The sequence below is a fragment of the Monopterus albus genome, unplaced genomic scaffold (assembly GCF_001952655.1).
Source record: "Monopterus albus unplaced genomic scaffold, M_albus_1.0 scaffold463.1, whole genome shotgun sequence".
Classification (NCBI taxonomy): Eukaryota; Metazoa; Chordata; class Actinopteri; order Synbranchiformes; family Synbranchidae; genus Monopterus; species Monopterus albus.
Window position 1 is genome coordinate 77,850 of NW_018128343.1, and position 19,680 is coordinate 97,529.

The following is a 19,680-nucleotide window of genomic DNA, read 5'->3' on the forward strand; positions in this document are numbered from 1 at the left end:
ATCATATTTAAAAATGTTTAATAAAGGACTTCTGCTCATAGCTGAGTACTCTAATATAACAATTGTTACTTTTAATTAAAAGGGAGCTGAAAAAAGTCATGAAACTTCTTTTGTGCTTTCAGTGAAAGTCGTGTGAAATCTGAAAAAGTCTGCGCTGTCGCAGCCGAAGACCGAAACTGGTGATGTCAAGTTCCAAAGAAGTGCATTTACCAGGCATCTGTAGCACACTGCTCATCTCTGCCTGGGGGTGGTGGCACAAGGCTGCTTCAGTGGATAATAACATAACACACTGAGCTTAATGTTGGCAGTCACATTGCATTATGGGTAAAGTACTTGCCAAATTTTGACAAAGTAGTAAAATGTGTGGATTAAAAAAGTCAATATCTCTGGTTCTGAACTGACATGACAGTGTTACATGAGTGCAATGCTAAATGAGTGGAGTGTAATTTAAGGTAATGGTGCTGAATTCTTCTGCTATTAGAAAAGAACATTACTCTTTATGTACCTCCTGCTCTCCCCCCTCCAGGTACGGCTCCAGCAGCTCAGTCGACTCTGGCCAGTGCCTTGGTGGTCTTGAAGGATTTCTCTGGGGCAGGGGCTGGGGCTGGAACATGTCCTGGCTCTGATGGTAGTACTGGTATTCTTGCTGGTGGTACTGGGGAAACTGGTGATATTGGTAAGGCTGCTGCTGGAACTCCTCGATGTGCAGACCCCACAGGTAGACGAGGAAGAGAAGACCGGCCCCCACAGACACAAGCAGGTACCGCTTCTTGGCCTGCATGTGTGCTGCGGGGGGAGGAAGAAGAGAAGGTGGTTGGTTTGGGAGGGGGTGTGAAGAGAATGAGGGAAGGAGGGAGGATAGGAGGAAACTACAGTAGGAACAGGAGAGGGAAGAGGGGAAAGTGAGAGGCAGCTAGTGGTGAAGGTGAAGTGTTAAGTGAAAGGGGGGATTTTAAAAAAGAGGATAAAGTAAGAGACGGAGTGAAGGGGAAAGAAGGGAGGATGAAGCGTTGAAGAGGAGGGATATGAATAAAAGGAAAAGAGGAGAAAGGCAGATTAGGAAGTGGGAAATGATGAGGAGAGGGTTTGCAGGGAGGTGGACACAAGTCAGCTGGACCCACAGGGCACCCTCTCTACCCACAGCTCAGCATCTTGGGATCTGGAGTCACTGCAAGAAAAAAAGAAATAAAAATTAAATTTGTATTCATATAAATAGAAATCCATGTTTAATGCATTGTAATTTCAAGCTAACAAAGGTTAAGATTCTTCTGTTGTCAGGTTTTGTCATCTTTAGTGTCACTAACGAAGCAACACATTTTGTTCACGCCCTTAACAAAATACAAATGGTAATATGTATCAGTTCAAACTCCAGGGTGCTGTTTTAAATACACACACGAGGATATGTTTGCAATATTCTTTTAAATGTAATAAATAAATTTTAAAAATCGGTAGAGACCTGTATTCAATAACTCATAGTTTTTATTAATGGCATAATATTTTAATGTCTTGTTTATCATCAGTTGATTTAGTCAGCGATGCATTTTAAATAGAAGCACCTATAATACAGCCCTAACCTTCTGACGCCTTGTGCCTTTCACGGTTTTGGCAATTAGGCTTTTGTCCCTTAGCAAAAATATGTATCCAATACATTGGGACTAAACACATTTTACAATTTCATTTAAATGGTGCAAATGTGGCATTTGATACACAGCATTTGGTTTCTGCAAAGCTGTGACTTTTTTAAACAGCTGACAGCGCCGTGTGTTTCCAGGATTATGTTGAATATACTCCAACATTTTCATGAATATAACTAGAGTGTAAAGCTAGAAGTGTGTGTGTGTGGAATGAAAGCGAGTCAGTTGGAGATTTATAAGCTCAGAGAAAGGTCCTCGATCCTGTGCGATGCGCACTAAACTGCTGGATTTCTGAATGGAGATTGGAGCACTGTGCTGCATGTGGAACAGACAGGTGGCTTTTGTTGCCATTTAGTAAATTATAGCCCTTGAAAATTCATTTCTTCACTATCTTCAATAACGCTTGATATAAACATCTCTATCAAAGATTTATCACTAAACTCAACTCGGTGTAATCTACCTGTTTACAAGGAACACCTGTGGTCCCAGGAAGGGATCGGGATGTCCGCTGCTCTCCCCTCCAGCCTGAGCAGGGCTCCACAGTTTGGATACACATTCTCCAGTTAGACTTCAAATTCCGAATCACAAATCCATCGACAAATGATAAATGATATTAAAAGCAGGCTTAGGGGCGTTCACTGAGCTCAGCAGAAGGCGCTGCCTTCATCCTCCTCCGGATCTGAGTCAAACTTTCCCCGGGAAAGGAAAGAGGAGTGATTCTCATAATAAACGAGACGCTGACAGGGAGAATACACAGCGATCCGTCAGTTCGGCAGGTAACCACGATGTGGATTTAGATACACACCCATCTACCAGAGCATCTACACGGACCGCATCTATTCAGAAGTAACCGACGTGTGAACCAAAGCGCGTACGTCTCCAGTGTACAGCTGCCATCCCCTTTACTAAAAATGCCGTCAAGAGACGATCCAAACTTTGAGGTCAAAATCCACACTCTCAGCTGTGCACTGCGTCTTACGGTGAGAAATAAAGAAAAATCATCATCCCAGGTAAGTTGGGAAAATATCGACAACGCCGGCGCACCTGATCCGGAGCGACGCGCGTCAGTAAAATCCTGTTAGGAGAGACTTCATGGTCCGCCAAGTGGCAAGCAGCGGTTGTTCTCCATAAGGTTAAATGAATGCATCAAACCAACATCATGAATTGTATTCTGGGTTATTCCATCCCGAATTCTCGCTTCCAGCACGCCCGCTGGCCTCACGTTTCCATTCTTAAATCCTCCGTTGGATCTGGGCTGCGCCACCGTGCAGCATCAGTATAGCAGCGCTGATAAGGCAGACAGCAGCAAGCTGGCAGACTAAGGGATCGGAGCGTGCACGGGGCGTCAGCTGGTCCTCACAAGGTATGGGAGCTCGCCATAATTCCGCATCTCAGTCTGTTAGCACCCGTTATAACAGTATTGTATAGCGTAAAACCAGATTACTAAGAAGTCCCAGAGGAGCAATCCGGGCCCCTGTAACTGTCACCCAGAATTTCCTTTTGCAAACCAAACTCCATTCAGCATTCTGAGTTTAGGATTCATATGTTTATTGGTAACACACAGTTTAACTTTAGGATAAACCTCTTATCAGTAAAATATCCATTTTGACATTAAACTTGGCGTTTTCTTACCAAAGTTATTTTTCTGAGCTGGTGCTTGGTGCGTCACTAAGTCGTTCTAAAGGCGTAAACAGTTTTTCTAACAGCCAAATGATGTAGCCTTTAACTTTACAAAACTGATTTAGGCTACACTTTGGGGGGGTGTTAGCGTCGTTGGTCTTAAATTGTGGCATTTGTAAAATAAAATATTTCACTGAGCCTGGGCTCCCCTGATAATTTGGTGTCAAATTACGTTAAAGGGATTTGTCATGGCTCAGACGCGTCTGCAAACGTCTGCACTTTTAATTAAGTCTTAGCTCATTAAATCTCTCAATGATTTGAATATTTGGCCCAATCAATCAACTTTTACCAACCACCTGAACCACTGATCTTTCCCTTTTTTCTAGCCCCCTCATTCACGTTGCTGTTATTTGTAAATACGACACTGACTGAATAAAACTAATTTGCCCACGGTTTAAATCGATGTCATTATCTCATAAATTAGAGTTCACAGACGTGTGGCTCACACACAGACACATCAGACAGCGCCATCTTGTGGCAGAGTTTGCAACCAACTCTTCAACACAAGTTCAGCTTTTAGGGACTGATCTGAAAATCAGCCTCTGATCCGTGTGTAAGAGTCTGTGATGGCAAATTAGTGTCTCTTTACAGCTTGTGATGGGACAATACATAGACCCCAGTGACTATGGTTTTGGTACAGTATTAGGATCCAGGGAGACATGTCTGACAAATGATTTAAGGTGAAATCAGGGAACTGCACAGCAAATTAATATTAACATGCCTTAGCTAAGTGATGACACAGATGCTTGTGTACAAGTCAGGGCAGAAGAGTTGTGGTCTCTAGTGCTTCAGAAATAGAACATCTGTCTTGCATGTAAGAATTATATTTGGCATATTGAATATAAAAGAGAAAATAGACACATTTCACATTGATACACACTGTGTCATACCTTTACAGTCTGTACCCGTTTATTTACCCAGTCATACCATGGCACTGTATGTGACAGAGCTACAGTAACACCTGACATTTTGAACATTTCTGTAAATTTTCATGATTATATTCCAAACAATCCCAGTGCAGAATCTACAAATGTTGTGTGTTCACTGATAAGTCTGGTTTGATCTTAGTGCTTCTAATTGTATAACAGTGTAGTCTTGACTTTCCCTTTTGCTCGAGAGTCTTTGAACCTTGTCGCTGTTGTAGTTTTATGGGTTTGCTGCTCTGGTGCCAAAAGCTTTCACAGAAGCTGGGAGCGGTACATAAATCCAGGAGCTTGAAGAGTTATGAAAGGTAAACCAATAAAAGTTCTGGGTTTATTTGACAACTTGAAAAAATACAAAAGTCCAACATTTGACTAAAACACTCCTACTGTGTCTCTCAGCAAACCAGGACGTGATGTTTTATTTTCATTTACCTGTCCTATGATAACTCTGAATCACTGGTGGTGATGGCTTTGTGGTCGGTTAGGGGATGATAAATCTTAAAAAGGTCCTATTGGTGCTCAGAGCACCAGAGAGAAAGCCAGCGTTGATCTGTTTCCAATCTCAGTCCGCCGCTTCATTTCCTCCACTTCCTCATTTTCACCATCAATCTAGAAGCTTATGTTACAGCTCAGCAGTACTGCTTCTCTACCACTTCTCTATTGTATGAACATCTCAGATGAGACTGGATCCAGGTTTAACATGAGGTTGTATTTATTTGTGCAGTGGCCCTGATCCTCTTCCTTAATACATAAAAATAGTTTTTTTCTAGAGACCTGACTCTTTCTATTTGTGTATTTACTACAAATGACTGTGATTTATAGTCTTATGTTTAACTGATATTCGTTTCTTTTTAAGATATTAACAGTATGGCTAAAGAAAGCAAAGTGATTTTTCTCCACTGTAAAACATATTGAGACGTTGGCATTCAGCATGTATTCCTTCAGACTGCACAACAGCCCTTACAACCTTCACTAGTAAGAAAATCACCCTGAAACAATGGAAGTAAGGGCAGAGCACAGGACAGGATATTAAACCATTGCATCTACTTTGGTATTTGATCATTGTGCTTCTATTAATATTCTGGTCTGATGTCTCTGATCACCCCCAGAGGTGGTTCATTGGGTCTTTGTGTCTTGACACCTTGCTTTTATGCAATTCTGTTCTATTTAATTCCAGTATGATTACCCAGGATGGAAGGTCTGTGTGCATGGAGAGGAGGTCTTACTGTCAGATGTTCATGTCAGGTAATTGGAATGAGGCAGACACACTGGCAGGCAGGTGCAATGATAAAACTAACTTTATTTGGTAAAGCAAAAGACTTACAGGCAGGCGATCAGGTCCAGGTAAAGGAACAGTTAGAAAACAAAACAGATTGGCAAGAACATGTGTTCATAGCATGAACAGCACAGAGGAGAATGACAAACAGGCAGGATGTTAGTGCAGCTGGCAGGTTTAAACATTGGCTGGGATAATGAGAAAACTGGGAGTGGGTGTGTGAGCGGGCGGGGTAGGTGAGGTGCCTGGGATTGGTGGCAAAGTCCGGGGGCATTACTTCATGCAACCAGACAGTGATATCCTTAGTGCAATGACAGTGGAGTGACACAAAACATCTGAATTGAGGCCTGAGAGGTGATTCCTGTGTGAGAGAAAAAGGCTCTGACTCGGTCTAAATCTTTGTTCAGGATGCACTGAGGAGGAGACAAAGTGCTAACAATGTTGACTGAGTCACATCCTTGGCTCGGAGCACATGTACAACCCCTGTCCCAACACACACAAATACAAAACTAGCAACTCTGTCCTGGCTTGTGATTGTGTGTTGCTTGCTTGCGCACATGCTCACGCACACTAAACACCAGCTGGGCCACTGGCTGCTATCACAGTAGTCCTGTTCTGTTCAGATACTCGCGCCCAGGATTTGAGGATGTCTTGTAATATTCAAATTCAAATATTCACATTTTCAGACCATCTGGTGCCGTGCAAAACATAAAGTGAACCTGCACTGCTGTAATTATTATCTATATGAGAATCATAATAAACCAGCAGAACAGCTGAAAGCCTGCTCGGTCTAGAGACGTGCATGAAGTATCACATGGTGGATCAGTCGCCGGCTGCTTTTTCATGGTGGAACCACAAAAATTAATTTCAAACACAAATCCAAAATTCTGAACAGCATCTATATTTATGATGAGGTGGTTAGTGCTGTTGCCTCACAGCAAGAAGGTTCTGGATTCCCACTCGACCCAAGGCCTCTCTGTGTGGAGTCTGCATGCTCTCTGGGTGCTCCAGCTTCCTTCCACAGACCAAAGACATGCAGCTTAGGTTGACTGGTGGCTCCAAATTGCCTGTAGGAGTGAGTGCGAGTGTGTGTGGTTGCTTGTCTACATTTAAGGCCTGTGATAGACTGGTGATCTGTCCAGGGTGGACCCTGCCTCTCACCCAATGTCAGCTGGGATTGGCTCCAGCCAAAATTAAACAAAATAGGTGCAAAATGTCAAAGAAACAAAATAGCAAACACTGATACAAAACAACCTCAATAAGACAGACTACAGATCATGTGGTTGCCGAGTCTGACTCTTGGTCCTAGAGGTCAAGGAGAGTAGGGACCTTCTACATATCTGAGCCCAGAGGTCCATTGTTTCATTATCTGTTCATGCATGGTCTTCATCAGCAGACTAAACTTCAACCTGGAACCAGTGAAACAGCTGGCGTTGTGTGTCAGCTGCTGCATCTTGCTCCTGCTCTGTTGAACCTTGTTTCATTTCTTCTGTCAGCTGTTGTCTCGCAGAGTAGCTAAAAATGTTTAAACGCTGACATGCCTTTGACAGTAATGGCATATATACACTGTTAACACTTAACTGCATTAATGGCCGTTGCTTTTCCAAATGCATGTAGTCATGGATACAGACAGAGACAGTAAAATCACATCTTGTCAAACGGTCCAACACATCACAAACAGCAGCATTTTAGCTGTGAACACTGTAACAAGAGATGACAAGATGGACAGTCACACAAAGCAAGTCACCAGTTCTGTCTGCAGAGATAACAACCACCAAAGTCAGTTCACCCAATTCAAAAAACTCACTTGACTTTTAGGATGAACAGTCTATGAAATCTCAGTTGTAGTTATTTAAGAAATTTTGCCTTCTAATCTGGCTCTAGTTAAAAGTGATGTGGTCTGTGGTTGTTCAAATGGGTTGAGATCTGGTGACTGTGAAGGCCACAGCATTGCTTGTCTCTAAGTGTCAGCCCTGTGATAGACTGGTGACTTGTCCAGTGTGGACCCCGCCTCTTGCCCAGTGTCACCTGGGACTGGCTCCAGCCTCTCCATGACCCTGTTCAGCGGTATAGATAGTGGATGAATTATGCCTACTGATTTTGCATTATTTAAAGACAGTGAAGAAGGGAAAGAAGAAGGACCAGGGAAATCCCTTTGTTGGTTGCCTTCATCAGATGAGATAATGCACCAAACGTTTCTGAGCTGCTTTACACGAGTCATGACTGACAGAACCTTTACAGCATAGTGTAGCTTTGCACCACTCAGTTTCTGAGTCACAGAGAGCTGTGAGGTGAACGCAATGCTCTGCAGCACCCCAGTGCATCTGCAGTGCAAATTGATTTCTCATGTCACCACCACTTGCTGCTAATGTGTATGTGAGCACAGAGGGAGTGCATGGAGAAGAACTAACAAACATACTAGGGTCAATCAATAGAAGAGCCTCCAGGACTCGGGATGAAGAGAAGCAGGAATCCTCTCTGACCTCTTCTCCCCTTCTCCTTCTCCTCCATCACTTCTTCTTCTTCTTCTTCTCTAGCCCAGGGCTTGCGATCATTTGCCCAAACTGTGAAATGTCAGAGGATGCTCGTGATGTCAGCTCATTGTACTTCAGTGCTGTGCTTGAATAAATGTACTTAGTTACTCTCCACCACTATATTTACCATCAAAGTTTTTGACTTGCACTCCTGAAGTTTTCCAGTGACAGGTTTGGAGCTGTAATCCTGACTGGCCTGACTCAGTATCATTTTTAAGTCGCACTGGTTGCTCTGCTCCTTCTACAAAAGCACCAGTCTGCTCCCCGCTTATCTCAAATTGAAGTTCTTATTATGCTCTTTCAAATAAAGGGGAATCTTATTTGACCACTGCAACAAGATGACATGTAATAGGCTGGAGAGATGACTTACCCCTGTGGGGATCGTCTCACCATCCTCTCTCCCACTACATTGTCATTTTTTATACTGTGTACTGTGGAGATGATATAACTCATATAACTGATAAGAGCAGGTTTGTTGTGTTCCCTGAGAAAAATGAAATAACATGGGACTTGGATATTGCTGGGGAATGAACAGGAGAACTGTATGTTTGTGACTCTGCTCACCTCTGTCACATTGCTTTGCTTTTTATGTATCTTTTGCATTGTTTGGTTGCAACTATCTGTCCTCTGTATATCATATTATTGTTTGATTATTTTGCGTTTGTTTTCTTCTCTATGTATTTTCTCTTTCCTTATAAACACAATGGGATGTGTGTGTGTATCACACCATGCCACTAAAGATTAGTTTTGCCTTCTGAAGAGGACTAGGGACATTATTGTGTATGTCTCACTCTGACAGAGACGGATATGGAGGTGGAAACCTTTTCTACTTTGAGCTAAGTCTTTTACAGCAGTTCTGGCTAAAGTAAATGTTAATGCTACAGCATTTTAAATCATTTTGAGAATACAGTTATGCAAAATTAAGAGCATAGCCGCTTTGAGTGACAGACAGGGGGGTCCCACCATAGGTGGCTAGCTGCTAGCTTTTGGATTAGCTGTAGCGGGTTCTGTAAAGGTTATTCAAGACTAACCTTTACAGAACCTTCAGGAAACATTGCCTGGAGGTTCTGTAAAGGTTACTAAATCAACAAAGTTGGGACCATTATACAGTGTGTGCGTACTACGCCCTGCAGCTGTGAGTCAGTCTGTCTGCTGTGTTTCTGTTCTGCCTCACTTGCTGTAAAATAGATAAAATAGGCAATCAGCTTCCTCCTACGCCTTTTGGTCCAGAAATACAAATGTAAAACTGTGTAGCATATGTAATATATGGTGTGTAGCACCTTGTTTCTTTTGTGTGTTGCTTTGACCTTTGTTGTTGGCCAGTATGATGTTACAATCTCACCCATTTGTAGTAATAAATAACTTCACTTTATCTGTATTTCAGTATTAAAAACTTGGTTTGAGGACCCAAAACACTTTTTAGCTGTTGCGTTACACTCGTAGCCCCCTGGACAGGGGCATAACAATTTATATTCCAATATCATTATTATGTAAGAGTGTGTATTGTTTATTAGGGACTATAATGGCACAGGTCTGCACTATACATTACTACAGTTTTTCATTTGATGTCTGGCTGACTAAGGGCAGTGAGAATGTTTCTGTCAACTCCGAGATGACTGGTTTATCCAGAGAATATTCGCTCAGAAAAATAAATTCCTTCACAGCTCCCTCATAAAGTATTTTCAGCATTAATAGCTGGTGATGGAAAGAGTAAATTCATGTGAAAATGAAATGACCATCTTGCGGTTTTGGCATTTCAATTATCCTCTGCACCCTGTAAAGTACACTCTGTCATTCTGTCAACCCTAATGTTTTAATATTCGGTTTTAAAAGCCTGCTCACAAACACACACACACACAGTAAAGTACAAATACACGTACACAAGTTTTGATTTATAGTTGAGCTATGCCTCAGTGACTAAACAGAGTAAAATATTTATGTGACGCCAAATGAATGACTTCAAGCGAGTCTGTGAAGCAGGATAATTTAGATCCATCTGAGGAGCAAGCATGCATCATGACATCAATATTGACTGTAATATGTGATTATCTTGATCTCAATTTCACATTCTTTCATCACACACTGAAAATGTAAATATAGTATTTTATTTGTGTTTTCTTTTCTGAAGCTCTTCTCTTTCTTTCTGATTTTACATCCTTTAATGCAGTTTTTGTACTTCTTATGTTACTGTCAGATATTCTGCCTTTAATTTGAAACAAATCTGCTTTATTTATTGAGATGTGATTTATTATGATGTTTGCTGCTGTTCCCAGAGTTCCTGTAGAATGTTATGTATATTTTTTTAATAAAGACAATGTCAAACATGTCATTTTATACAATTTGGGTTGTATTTGTGTAGTTGTTGCCACCATCTCTACATTACTACAACAAACTGGCAAGAAATATGAATGTTCAGAATGTGAGCATCACACCATAGTTTAGACAGGTTATCTAAACACTTTACAACCATATAGTGTAAATCTGACAAGGTTAAGAGGTCTGCATTTTATTTCTTTATTTATTTTCCTGATTAAAGCTTCACCTTTAAATTCATTTGAGCTGTTTTGGTGTTAAAAGGCAGTAGGAGCCCATCCTCCATACCTTTATTGCACTCTCTCTCTCTCTCTCTTTCACTCCATAGCTTCCAGTACAGAGAAGATAAATCAAGTGCCACGCTTCCATTGACGTGAGGGGAAATAGATGAACCATTTGTTCACAAAACTCATCTTCTACTTCCAGGTAATAAAGTATACTGTGTTGGTTTTGTCTTCTTTGGCCTGTAGCTGGAGGTTTTCCGCCCCATCCACCCTACTTCCTGTGTCACTCATTTGTCTTAACAAATGGGTGTGTTTGGTAGCAAACAGCCATAGGGATTGTACTAGCACACAGACACACACACACAGACATATCCACCCATTTACTCTCCATCTGGCCTTGTATGCTAGAGGCACCTGCTGTAGCTAGTGAACAGGTGCGCTTTGCTAATAAACTCAGCATGAGGACAGAATCCGCTTTTATTTTGCTGTCTCTATTATCCATCCACTGTCTGTCTTGCTGTTGCTTTCCTTCTGTTTACTCCTACTCGGCTGCATCAGTCCAGTTAAGTCCTCAAAATATACAATGAATATCATTTAACATGCTCGTGGCTCAGAAAATGTAGGAGCTGTGACTGACACCATACAATTAGAACAAACATTTACATCTATCAGTGTCAACACATCACTGAATGTTAGGCTTAAGTAAGCAGCATCATTCTGCTCCTGCTGCTTTGACCTCTTTTTTGTCCATACATATCCATGGTCTCTTCAAATGAAGAGTCTCCAGAGGGAAAAGCTTCGGGCTGTTGGATGTAATTTGATTGCTAAGCAGCTCTATGGCAGAAGTCCAGTACAAATGCAAGTGGAAATATTAAATCACAGCATGGTTTTTGAACCATGGATGAGATACAGTAAGTCATTAGAATGAATCTGCAGATGTATTGCAAGGTAATAAGAGCAATTTAGTTGAGCAGGATCACAGAAAGTAGAGTGATACTGATGTAAAGTGATCTTCTTTTTAGTAGGTTATACTGCAGCAACAGCCAGTCTCTCTCTCTCTTTTCTTGTCTCTACCCTCCTGACTGAATTCAGTTCAGTTTATTTGTGTAGCACCGAACAATAATCATCTCAGGGCACTTTACATAGTAAATACCTTATAGTATAATAGAGGAACCCTCATACACTGAGGGCTGGCCCTAGATGTTCCACACAGTACATAAATGCCTTTTAAAATGGTACGAGCTGTGTCAGTTGTGTTTAATATAGACATTGATGACTCGGACTCAGGTAACAGACTCAAACTATTCTTTGGTGACTCGGACTCTGGGGACTCGAGACTCAACTCGGACTTGAGGTTTAGTGATTACAACTCTGCTTCTTCAAAGTGAAGTCTCAGGTTCTCCTTGAATTAAATGGAATTTCACCAGCACCAGGTAAAAGAAACTATAAAAAAAAAAAGGACAAAGCATAAAACTGACTTATTGCCATGAAAAAGAAGTTGTGCATATAAAGTGTAAATTTTTATATTTACAAACTAAACATGCATATATGAGTTGGCAAAATGGTCTCATCTCCATTTAGTCCTGGAGCTTTGTCTCATTATACATGGTTTACTCATCCTTCACCAGCAGCTATGAACTTATTCAACTTGTTCAGTCATATTTAGAACAGGCCAAATTACAAAAAACAAAACTATTTCTTGCATGATTAAAGAAGCACTTAGGAAGCATATTTCATTTTTTGACCAGCTTTTATAGTCTTTGATTTTTTTCCCTGTAAACACCCCTGTTGTGCGATTTCCTAACAAAGGATCTAACTCAAAAATAACCCGTGTTACATTTGGTTATTTGCATCAGACTTCTCGTTTTGGCTCTGTCATCAGGGTCAGTGGTGTTTTTCATCATCCCCGTCATTCTGTCAGTGAGGTGGATTTATGTTTGTGCTGAGTTAGTGCTTCCTCAGCCACACCCCGTCAAATCAAATGTCACACCATCTCTGGGTGTATTAATCACACTCACAGACACACACACACACACACACACACACATACGCATACATACACACAACCAAGCTTGGAAGTAGAAAGGAAAAGAAAGTAAAGGTCACATGGTAGAAAGCTGGATAATATGGTGAAATGCGCAGTACATAATTGTAAACATAAATGTGACACTCTCCCATACACACATACTGTATACACACATATAAACCAGATTCACAGGTTTTCATAAGCGTGTTGTGTCTTGCTCTTAACAGCAGTATGCCTCCTCTTCTTCGCCGTTCTGTGTACTGTACTGTACTGTACGCATGAGTCCGACTGCATGCAGTACTTGTTTCTAGGGAGCATAAAGACATTCTTTGGTATTCTAACTCACCAGTCATTAGAAACCCTGTGCAAGTAAATGTTTTTCAAACCCACAGAACTTTACAGCTTAGTAGAAATCCAAACCTTTTCAGATGTATCAAATATTTCTTAGTATTGGGTAAATGTGTATGAAGTATTATACAAAAGATATATATTTTATTCCATATAAACATCTTATGAAGAGCTGCAACAAGCTGATAATACACAGCCTGTGATAGTAAAAGACTATGTTAGAAGGTGATTTTAGAAGTCTGCAAATGGTTATCACTGTTTGTTGAAGGCATTTAAATCTTACCACCTCTGTCCTGCTAGATTTAAAGGACAGGTTTGCAAGTTTCACCTCTACTTCTACTACTGTAACTACTAATTTGGTTTAATGCAAAATTGAAAAAAAAAAAAAGTAACCTGCCCTTTATAGTAAAGAAAGCAACTCATTTTGGGAACTTTTCGTTCACTAATCATGTTAATATTGAGGAGAGACCAGAAAGCATGTAGTGTAACTACAGCAGCAGCATCCCAGTCATCTGAACACCCCAAATGTCCCATACTCACCAATCTCTTCACATCTTTTTCCTCAGCTATGTCAATGTCAACAAAAGGTCATTTTTTCCCCCCTAAAACAGAACATAGCTTTTAAAATACCTCCCGTCACAGATTTGAATATATTTTTACTGCATAGTTCATCAACACTTTAGCATCTATAACATGATTCACAGAGGTCAGCTGAGCATTATTCTTTTTTATTATTATAACCTTCAGTTTTTGCAGTCTTAGATATTTCATGGTGGTCTGTTTTTTTTTCCAACCAGACAGCAACAAAGTTACAGGGGAACGCTGGATTGATGCACAGAGTCGCAGCTGTAAAAGCAAAAAGCTGACATGCAAGTAACTTATTATTACACTAAGAGTAGAATAACTGAAGTCCGAGAGTTTCTGGCAAAAAAAAAAAACCCTCAGCAGGTAGGGTGATGTTGCCAAAGCAGCACTTTTAATTCAAGCAACCATAATGTAGCAGCCCCAGGAAGAAATGTTCAGAAATAGACATGACCTTTTGCATAATACAAACGTGCAGTGGATATAGAACATAAGGTTTTGTAATTTAAAAAAAAAGGTGCCTGAAATTTTTAGAACCACTTGCATAAATGATGTTCACAAGCTATCAACATTTTTAAGAAGCAGATCAACTTGCCTCTTAGTCAGAATGGTGGTCCCTGGGTCCCAATCAGCTGAGAAGCCCTGTTCTAACTTCCTGTTTTAGGTGTAAAACATCACATTCTACTACATCTATTAAACATCCAGAGTTTAATAGATGTTTCTGATTTTGACTTTGGTTAATTGGTGGCTGCCATCCACTGACATAACTGACAGTTCATTATTTGGCCTAATGTTTTTTTAGATTTGTCAGCTGAGTCCTATTTAGGTGATAAAATGCTATCCAAGCATTATTTGCTGCCATCGATGTGATGCAGGATGTTAGTGATAAACAACTGCACAGTGTACTGTACTGATTTCCACATTCAGGACATCAGATTTTATGCAAATACAAAATTTTATCATACTACAAAGGGAGTAGGAACCCACAGCCGAGAGGACAGAAGACAGAGACTAATGGACAGTAGGGTTCAGAAAAAAGACACTCAGACAAAAACTCATCTCATCCATCTGCACAGGTCAAATTTCACACAGGAAATGGGTTTCTTTCTGTCTTCACTCCCCATTGATTCTTCGTTCTCTTCACATTCTCTCAGTGTTTTCCATCACTCCCACCTTTCTCTGTTCTTCACATGGATGGATGAATGTGCGGAAAATAAAACAGTAAGTTGTGTTGACCTATGTATATTTTGTTATGATGAAAAACACTCTGGAGAATAGAAAAGAGAACAAATAAAGCATAAGTTAGCAGCTGGGTTTTTTATTGGACACAAGAAATTAAATGTTAATCCTGAACTTTGAGCTAAAACTATCTCCTGTAAAGCCATGGATGATATGTACATACACAGGACTGTTGGTCGTCACCACCACTAATGGTCTTTGACTCATTATTTTGGGTGCAGAGTTGTCAAACAAGCTGTGTTTCTACTCCTACTTTATTAGCTACAGCTCAGCTACACCCCAAAGATGATGTTATTGGCATTCTCACCAGAGCAGATGTCATCGAGTTCATTGATTTCTTCCTGAACTCTGAGGAGGAGCAGGCCCTGCAAGATTTCCTGCTGCTGCTGCTCAGCTTCCACTCCGAGAAGCTCCAGGTGATGACCCTTTAATCTCAGCAACACACGGCCTGAATGTTCATTCACAAATCAAGTGCATGTCGAGTGTAAATGAGAAGTAGTAAACCAAAACCAGTGCACATTCAGGGCTTTATATCGATATTAATAGGAGCTGTTTTATCTCAGTCTCTTACACAACTGTTAGAAAAGCTGACAGAAGTTAACATCTGCTCGACACATGCATCCTCTCATCTAACATTCCAACAAAGCAATTTGAATTTAATGCTTGACTTGTACCTGATATAGCGTGTTTAATGATGGCTTTCTGGAGTGTGCTGATGTGGGTCAGCTGCTGCTTCTGCACCCACTCCAACACCTCTTCCACCGACCACAACGACACTCGCTTTGACAGGCCCATCACCCCGCAGCCACATCAGCAACTCCCTGGAAAGACAGAAAACTTAACAACACACAGACATCACTGTGCAGAGAGGCATCCTAAAGCATACGCTGCGCTGTAGCCCGATGTTTAGCCCTTTGCTGCAGTGATGAGAGAAAAACACTGTTGGTAAAGCATAATTCCAGTTTGTTATAACTTGAATCTTCCTTTTATATCTTTTGGATTTGTTTATTGTTTACTTATTTGTTTATTGTTTGTTAAAATACTAGTCAATAATTAACAGAACCCAGTGTGCCATGCATTGAAATTGCTTGTTTTGTCTGACACAGGTCGAAATCTTAAGATATTCAATTTGCAATGACATGAAACATAGAAAATTATTATTTAAACAATTATTTGCTTATCAAATTTGTTGGTGATTAATGTTCTGTCAGATGAATAATTGTCTAATTATTTAATTATTCTGGCAGGAAAATGTGCTAAAATGAACAAATCATCTGCACAATGAGAAAAATTACAGGCCGATTATAGGTTATTTCACTAACGACCAACAATACTGTTAAAAAACACACACAGGTTCACCAGACAGAATGTAACCTGAGGAATTCAGCCACCGTCATCATGAACAGGCAGACGTCCCTCTTTACAGTTCGCCCCGGGGCACATTGTTTGTCTGTGCTGGTCCCTCACAGGTAAGGAAATGTCAGATTCTCTCGATATTTGATGTTTTGGATGAAGTTTGCTTCTTGCGTGGCGTCACCGACTTCCTCGGAGTAAGGGTATTTTCCATTGATTAATTCAACAACCTCCTGAAATGACTGAGGGACCAAGAAGCTCCAGCACTCAGAAGTCAAAAAAGTTCTGCAGTTTTTTCTTTTTAAAAGTTGCTTCTATGCCTCTGGTTCATTTGGATTTCCTCCCAGCCATATCCTCTTGGGCTGCGCTGCTATCGGGCAAAAACTGCTAAACTGTTGATGTGACCTTTTCAGCAGGCCAGTCTAGTTATGGGGTTATAAATACAGAACTGTGATTTCCTGTGTTAATTAAGGGTGGTGCGTGATTGGCCAGGGCTGTAAGAGGTCCCAGCGGTGTAAGTGACACACAGTGAATGAAGACCTTTACACCAAGCAAAGACACAGAGGAAAGTTCCCTTCAGACTCAGGGTGTGCTGAGGGTAAAGAAAACTGTTTTATGCCTGAGGTCAGGATTTCTTAAAATACATGGCTGCAAAGTGGATCCCAAAGGGTTTAGATCGGCATGGGAGTAAAGTGACTGTGTGCTTGTCTCATTTCCTCTGAAGTATTTCATTTATGTTCACACCACCCAGTGCCCCATTACAACTCAACCAGGACCAAGTAATATACAGTAAAAAGAACAGTATTCTGCCTCCTTACCTTATTGAACTGCCTTTTATTAACTTATGAATAACACCTAATCCAAATAGATTTGTTTTAAAGCTAAGTTAAAGTCCCCATGGCATGGACAGCACAAGGAACCACGGTGGCATTAATTAATTTATTTTTAAAAACTCTTTTTGGATACCTAGTAAGAACCAAACTAAAGTCCCATGTTCAAACAAGTTAAGCATCGTCCAACATCCCAAGACATAAATCTACAGCCTTGCATAAGTAATTTCTCTTAATCAAGTCTTAAATATGCAGTTTTTTACTGTATCTTAAGAAGGAAGTGCTCAACAATTCCAACTTTATAAAGTGCTTGGAGCCTGGTCTTGATTCTCTCTCCTACAGTAGGTTTATGCAAATTTCTGTTCATATTTTGAGGAAATGCAGCTCTAAACTTTTATACGTCTCACTCACACTGTTCATTGCTGGGCGCAGTTGTTTAATCTGCTGTTACAAGTCAGTGTTGACACTGTGACTTATCAAAGTGTGTCCTTGGACTCAGTCTATTGCCGACTTGAATTAGTTACCTTCTAACATCTTTTGTGGGGTATAATAAAGGTCTACCTGTACAGGTAAAATAATCCCAAATATAATCATTAAAATTTGAATAGGATTTGGTGTACGGCTCTGTGAACAGAGGACAGGCCCGCACAGTGGATCACACCAACCCAGTGATGTGCAGTACAGTAGCCTGCAACATGAAACATTATTGACGGACTTTAAATACCAAAGCACATTGACATCTGTACGAACTGTGTGTGGGTTTGTTGAATGAGAAGTTGTACAGTATTTACCTACTTCCGGTGCGTTTGTTATCGTTAAAAAATAGCGGCGACCCTTGTCTGTACCTGTCCAGGACATGGAGGTGTTACAGTAGCTGCATTCCGTCTCCCAGCTCCACCCACTGATACGTCCTGTTGGCGTGATGCCTTTACGTGCTGTCAGAAATATGTACATCTGTATGGTGCGTTCAAACAGCAAAATTCCCCATTGATAAATCTAATATTCGGTATTTTATTTAGTCTACAGCTTGTTGTGCTGCCCCTACTTGTCCAAAAACAAATAGGCATATACAGCTTTAAATAAAATGCACATGATGTAAAACGGAAATGCGGGTAAAATTATAATTACAGCATTTATTTATTCATGACAGGCATTACTGACAGCAGGTAAAGTCAAACCGCTGCACAGCCTGCACATCGCCTGCCAGCACCATCAGTTCTGTGCACTGCTGTCATGCGGCGGTTCACGTTAGGCGGTGGAAAAGGTATGATCCTCTTTAGGGATGTGTGGTACTCTATTACAATATGAAAACTCAGTCCTGACTCCAAGTATTCAGTTCAGTTACCAGTTCCAACCGACAGATGGCGGAAGTGTGCCGCGGTGGAGTAAACTTTTGTCACCTCTCTTCTTCATCAGTAGCTCAGCGAGCAGAGCAGCTGGAGTTTGGTGGTGGTCACGTGACGATGTTGTAGGTATATCTTTCCAAATGTCAGCGCTTGTTCCTCAGTGCAGAGGTGCTGGCTGGCTGTGTGGGGAGCGTGCACGCTGCAGTGTGTTACTGTCTGTCCGATGTAACGTCCGCTTAATGACGCTGACAGCCGACGGACTGGACGAAGAGAAACCTGGCGTTACCGCGTCAGGACGCAACTTTTTGTGAGAAATTATGAGAAACGAGAAGCTGTGATTTCTTTACATTTGACAGCTGATAAGGTAAAAGAGATAAAGCTGCTTTTACTACTTAGGCTATTTTTTTTTTTTTACCTGTGCTTGACAAAGTATTGAAACTTGTTTTGTAAAAATGCTTAAATCATCTTTTTGTGTGTGTGTGAAGTGACTGCACCTATTTTAACTCCCAGTTAACCCTCTGCCACCTGTTTTACCCTTTCAGAAATATACAGTTTGAATATACTAGGGAGCTGTCATGTGTGTCAGCAAATTCTTTGCACAGAGACTTGGTGAAAGCTTAGTGATTAATGTCCTTATGTGTTGAGTGTTGTGTTCAGCATCTCAAAAATGCTGTGGCACTGTAAAAACACCACATGATTTATTTCATAGACTGTTTTCCAGTATATACTGTGTGTTGTTTATTATGCAGGTATGCTCCAGTACAAAATGACAGGAAATGCACATTTTAATGGAACTGATCTGCAGAAAATTGTAGCTTTGTGTGTCAGCGATCATGAATGAAGCATCAGTGCCTTTAATTTAGCTAGCACAATGGGTTTATGTTGCACAAGGATGACTGAGCAATGGCATGGATGTTTTCCTGTGTATAAACAGAGGGATGATGCTTTAACTAACCCCCCTTCAGAGTTTAGAGATCATAAAACCAACCTGTCAGCTTTTATTGGAAAATGCACCTCAAGAATTGAGGTTTTTATTTTTAATGGTATTTAATTGTTAAATTAATGAGTCTTTGAGCCTACATTAACTTCACTACTTTACAACCTTTTGAGACAGTTTTTTTTACTATTTACTCCGCTAGCATTGTGCTTTTACTGCTGGCTCTGTCGCTGTTACATCTTCAGATACTTCCAATAGCTGTACAGGCAGCAGAGACCACACGTGCTGCTTCCCTTTGACCTCGCAGACAATCGGATGCTCAGTTGGCAGCAGATTTTGTGGACCGTTACCAGATAATTGTTTTCTTCTTTGCTGAGTAAAGATCCAGTCTCTCTCAGTTCAGCAAGCCATCACTCTCTGCCTCTCTGTGCATTT

General features: G+C 40.8%; 3 protein-coding genes across 5 annotated transcripts in view; 1 reads left to right on the forward strand and 2 right to left on the reverse strand.

Moving 5' to 3' along the window:
- The window catches only part of LOC109952487 (exostosin-1-like), a 4,490-nt gene extending 1,526 nt beyond the window's left edge, over positions 1-2,964 (reverse strand). Inside the window, exons 1-2 of the mRNA XM_020587584.1 lie at positions 2,095-2,964; positions 506-1,168 (exon numbers count right to left, since the gene is read on the reverse strand). Coding sequence (XP_020443240.1) covers positions 506-781 — 276 coding nt within the window. The 5' untranslated portion in view covers positions 782-1,168; positions 2,095-2,964. The remainder of the gene's footprint in view (positions 1-505; positions 1,169-2,094) is intronic.
- Positions 2,965-13,912: 10,948 nt separating this feature from the next.
- Positions 13,913-17,869, reverse strand: LOC109952486 (sterile alpha motif domain-containing protein 12-like). Of its 3 annotated transcripts, none has more exons than XM_020587582.1 (4): positions 17,758-17,869; positions 15,454-15,600; positions 15,087-15,227; positions 13,913-14,807 (listed from the first exon to the last, which is right to left on the reverse strand). In XM_020587582.1, the coding sequence occupies exons 2-4, from the start codon at positions 15,572-15,574 to the stop codon at positions 14,791-14,793; spliced, it is 279 nt and encodes a 92-aa protein (XP_020443238.1). In that variant the 5' UTR covers positions 15,575-15,600; positions 17,758-17,869; the 3' UTR covers positions 13,913-14,790. The 3 variants fall into 3 exon arrangements, with proteins under 3 accessions (XP_020443238.1, XP_020443236.1, XP_020443239.1); XM_020587580.1 differs by having other exon boundaries at positions 17,754-17,868; XM_020587583.1 differs by having other exon boundaries at positions 17,808-17,862.
- Positions 17,870-18,422: 553 nt separating this feature from the next.
- Positions 18,423-19,680, forward strand: part of scara5 (scavenger receptor class A, member 5 (putative)) — a 42,922-nt gene continuing 41,664 nt past the window's right edge. The window contains exon 1 of the mRNA XM_020587579.1: positions 18,423-18,672. The gene's annotated coding sequence lies outside the window, so the exon portion shown is untranslated. The remainder of the gene's footprint in view (positions 18,673-19,680) is intronic.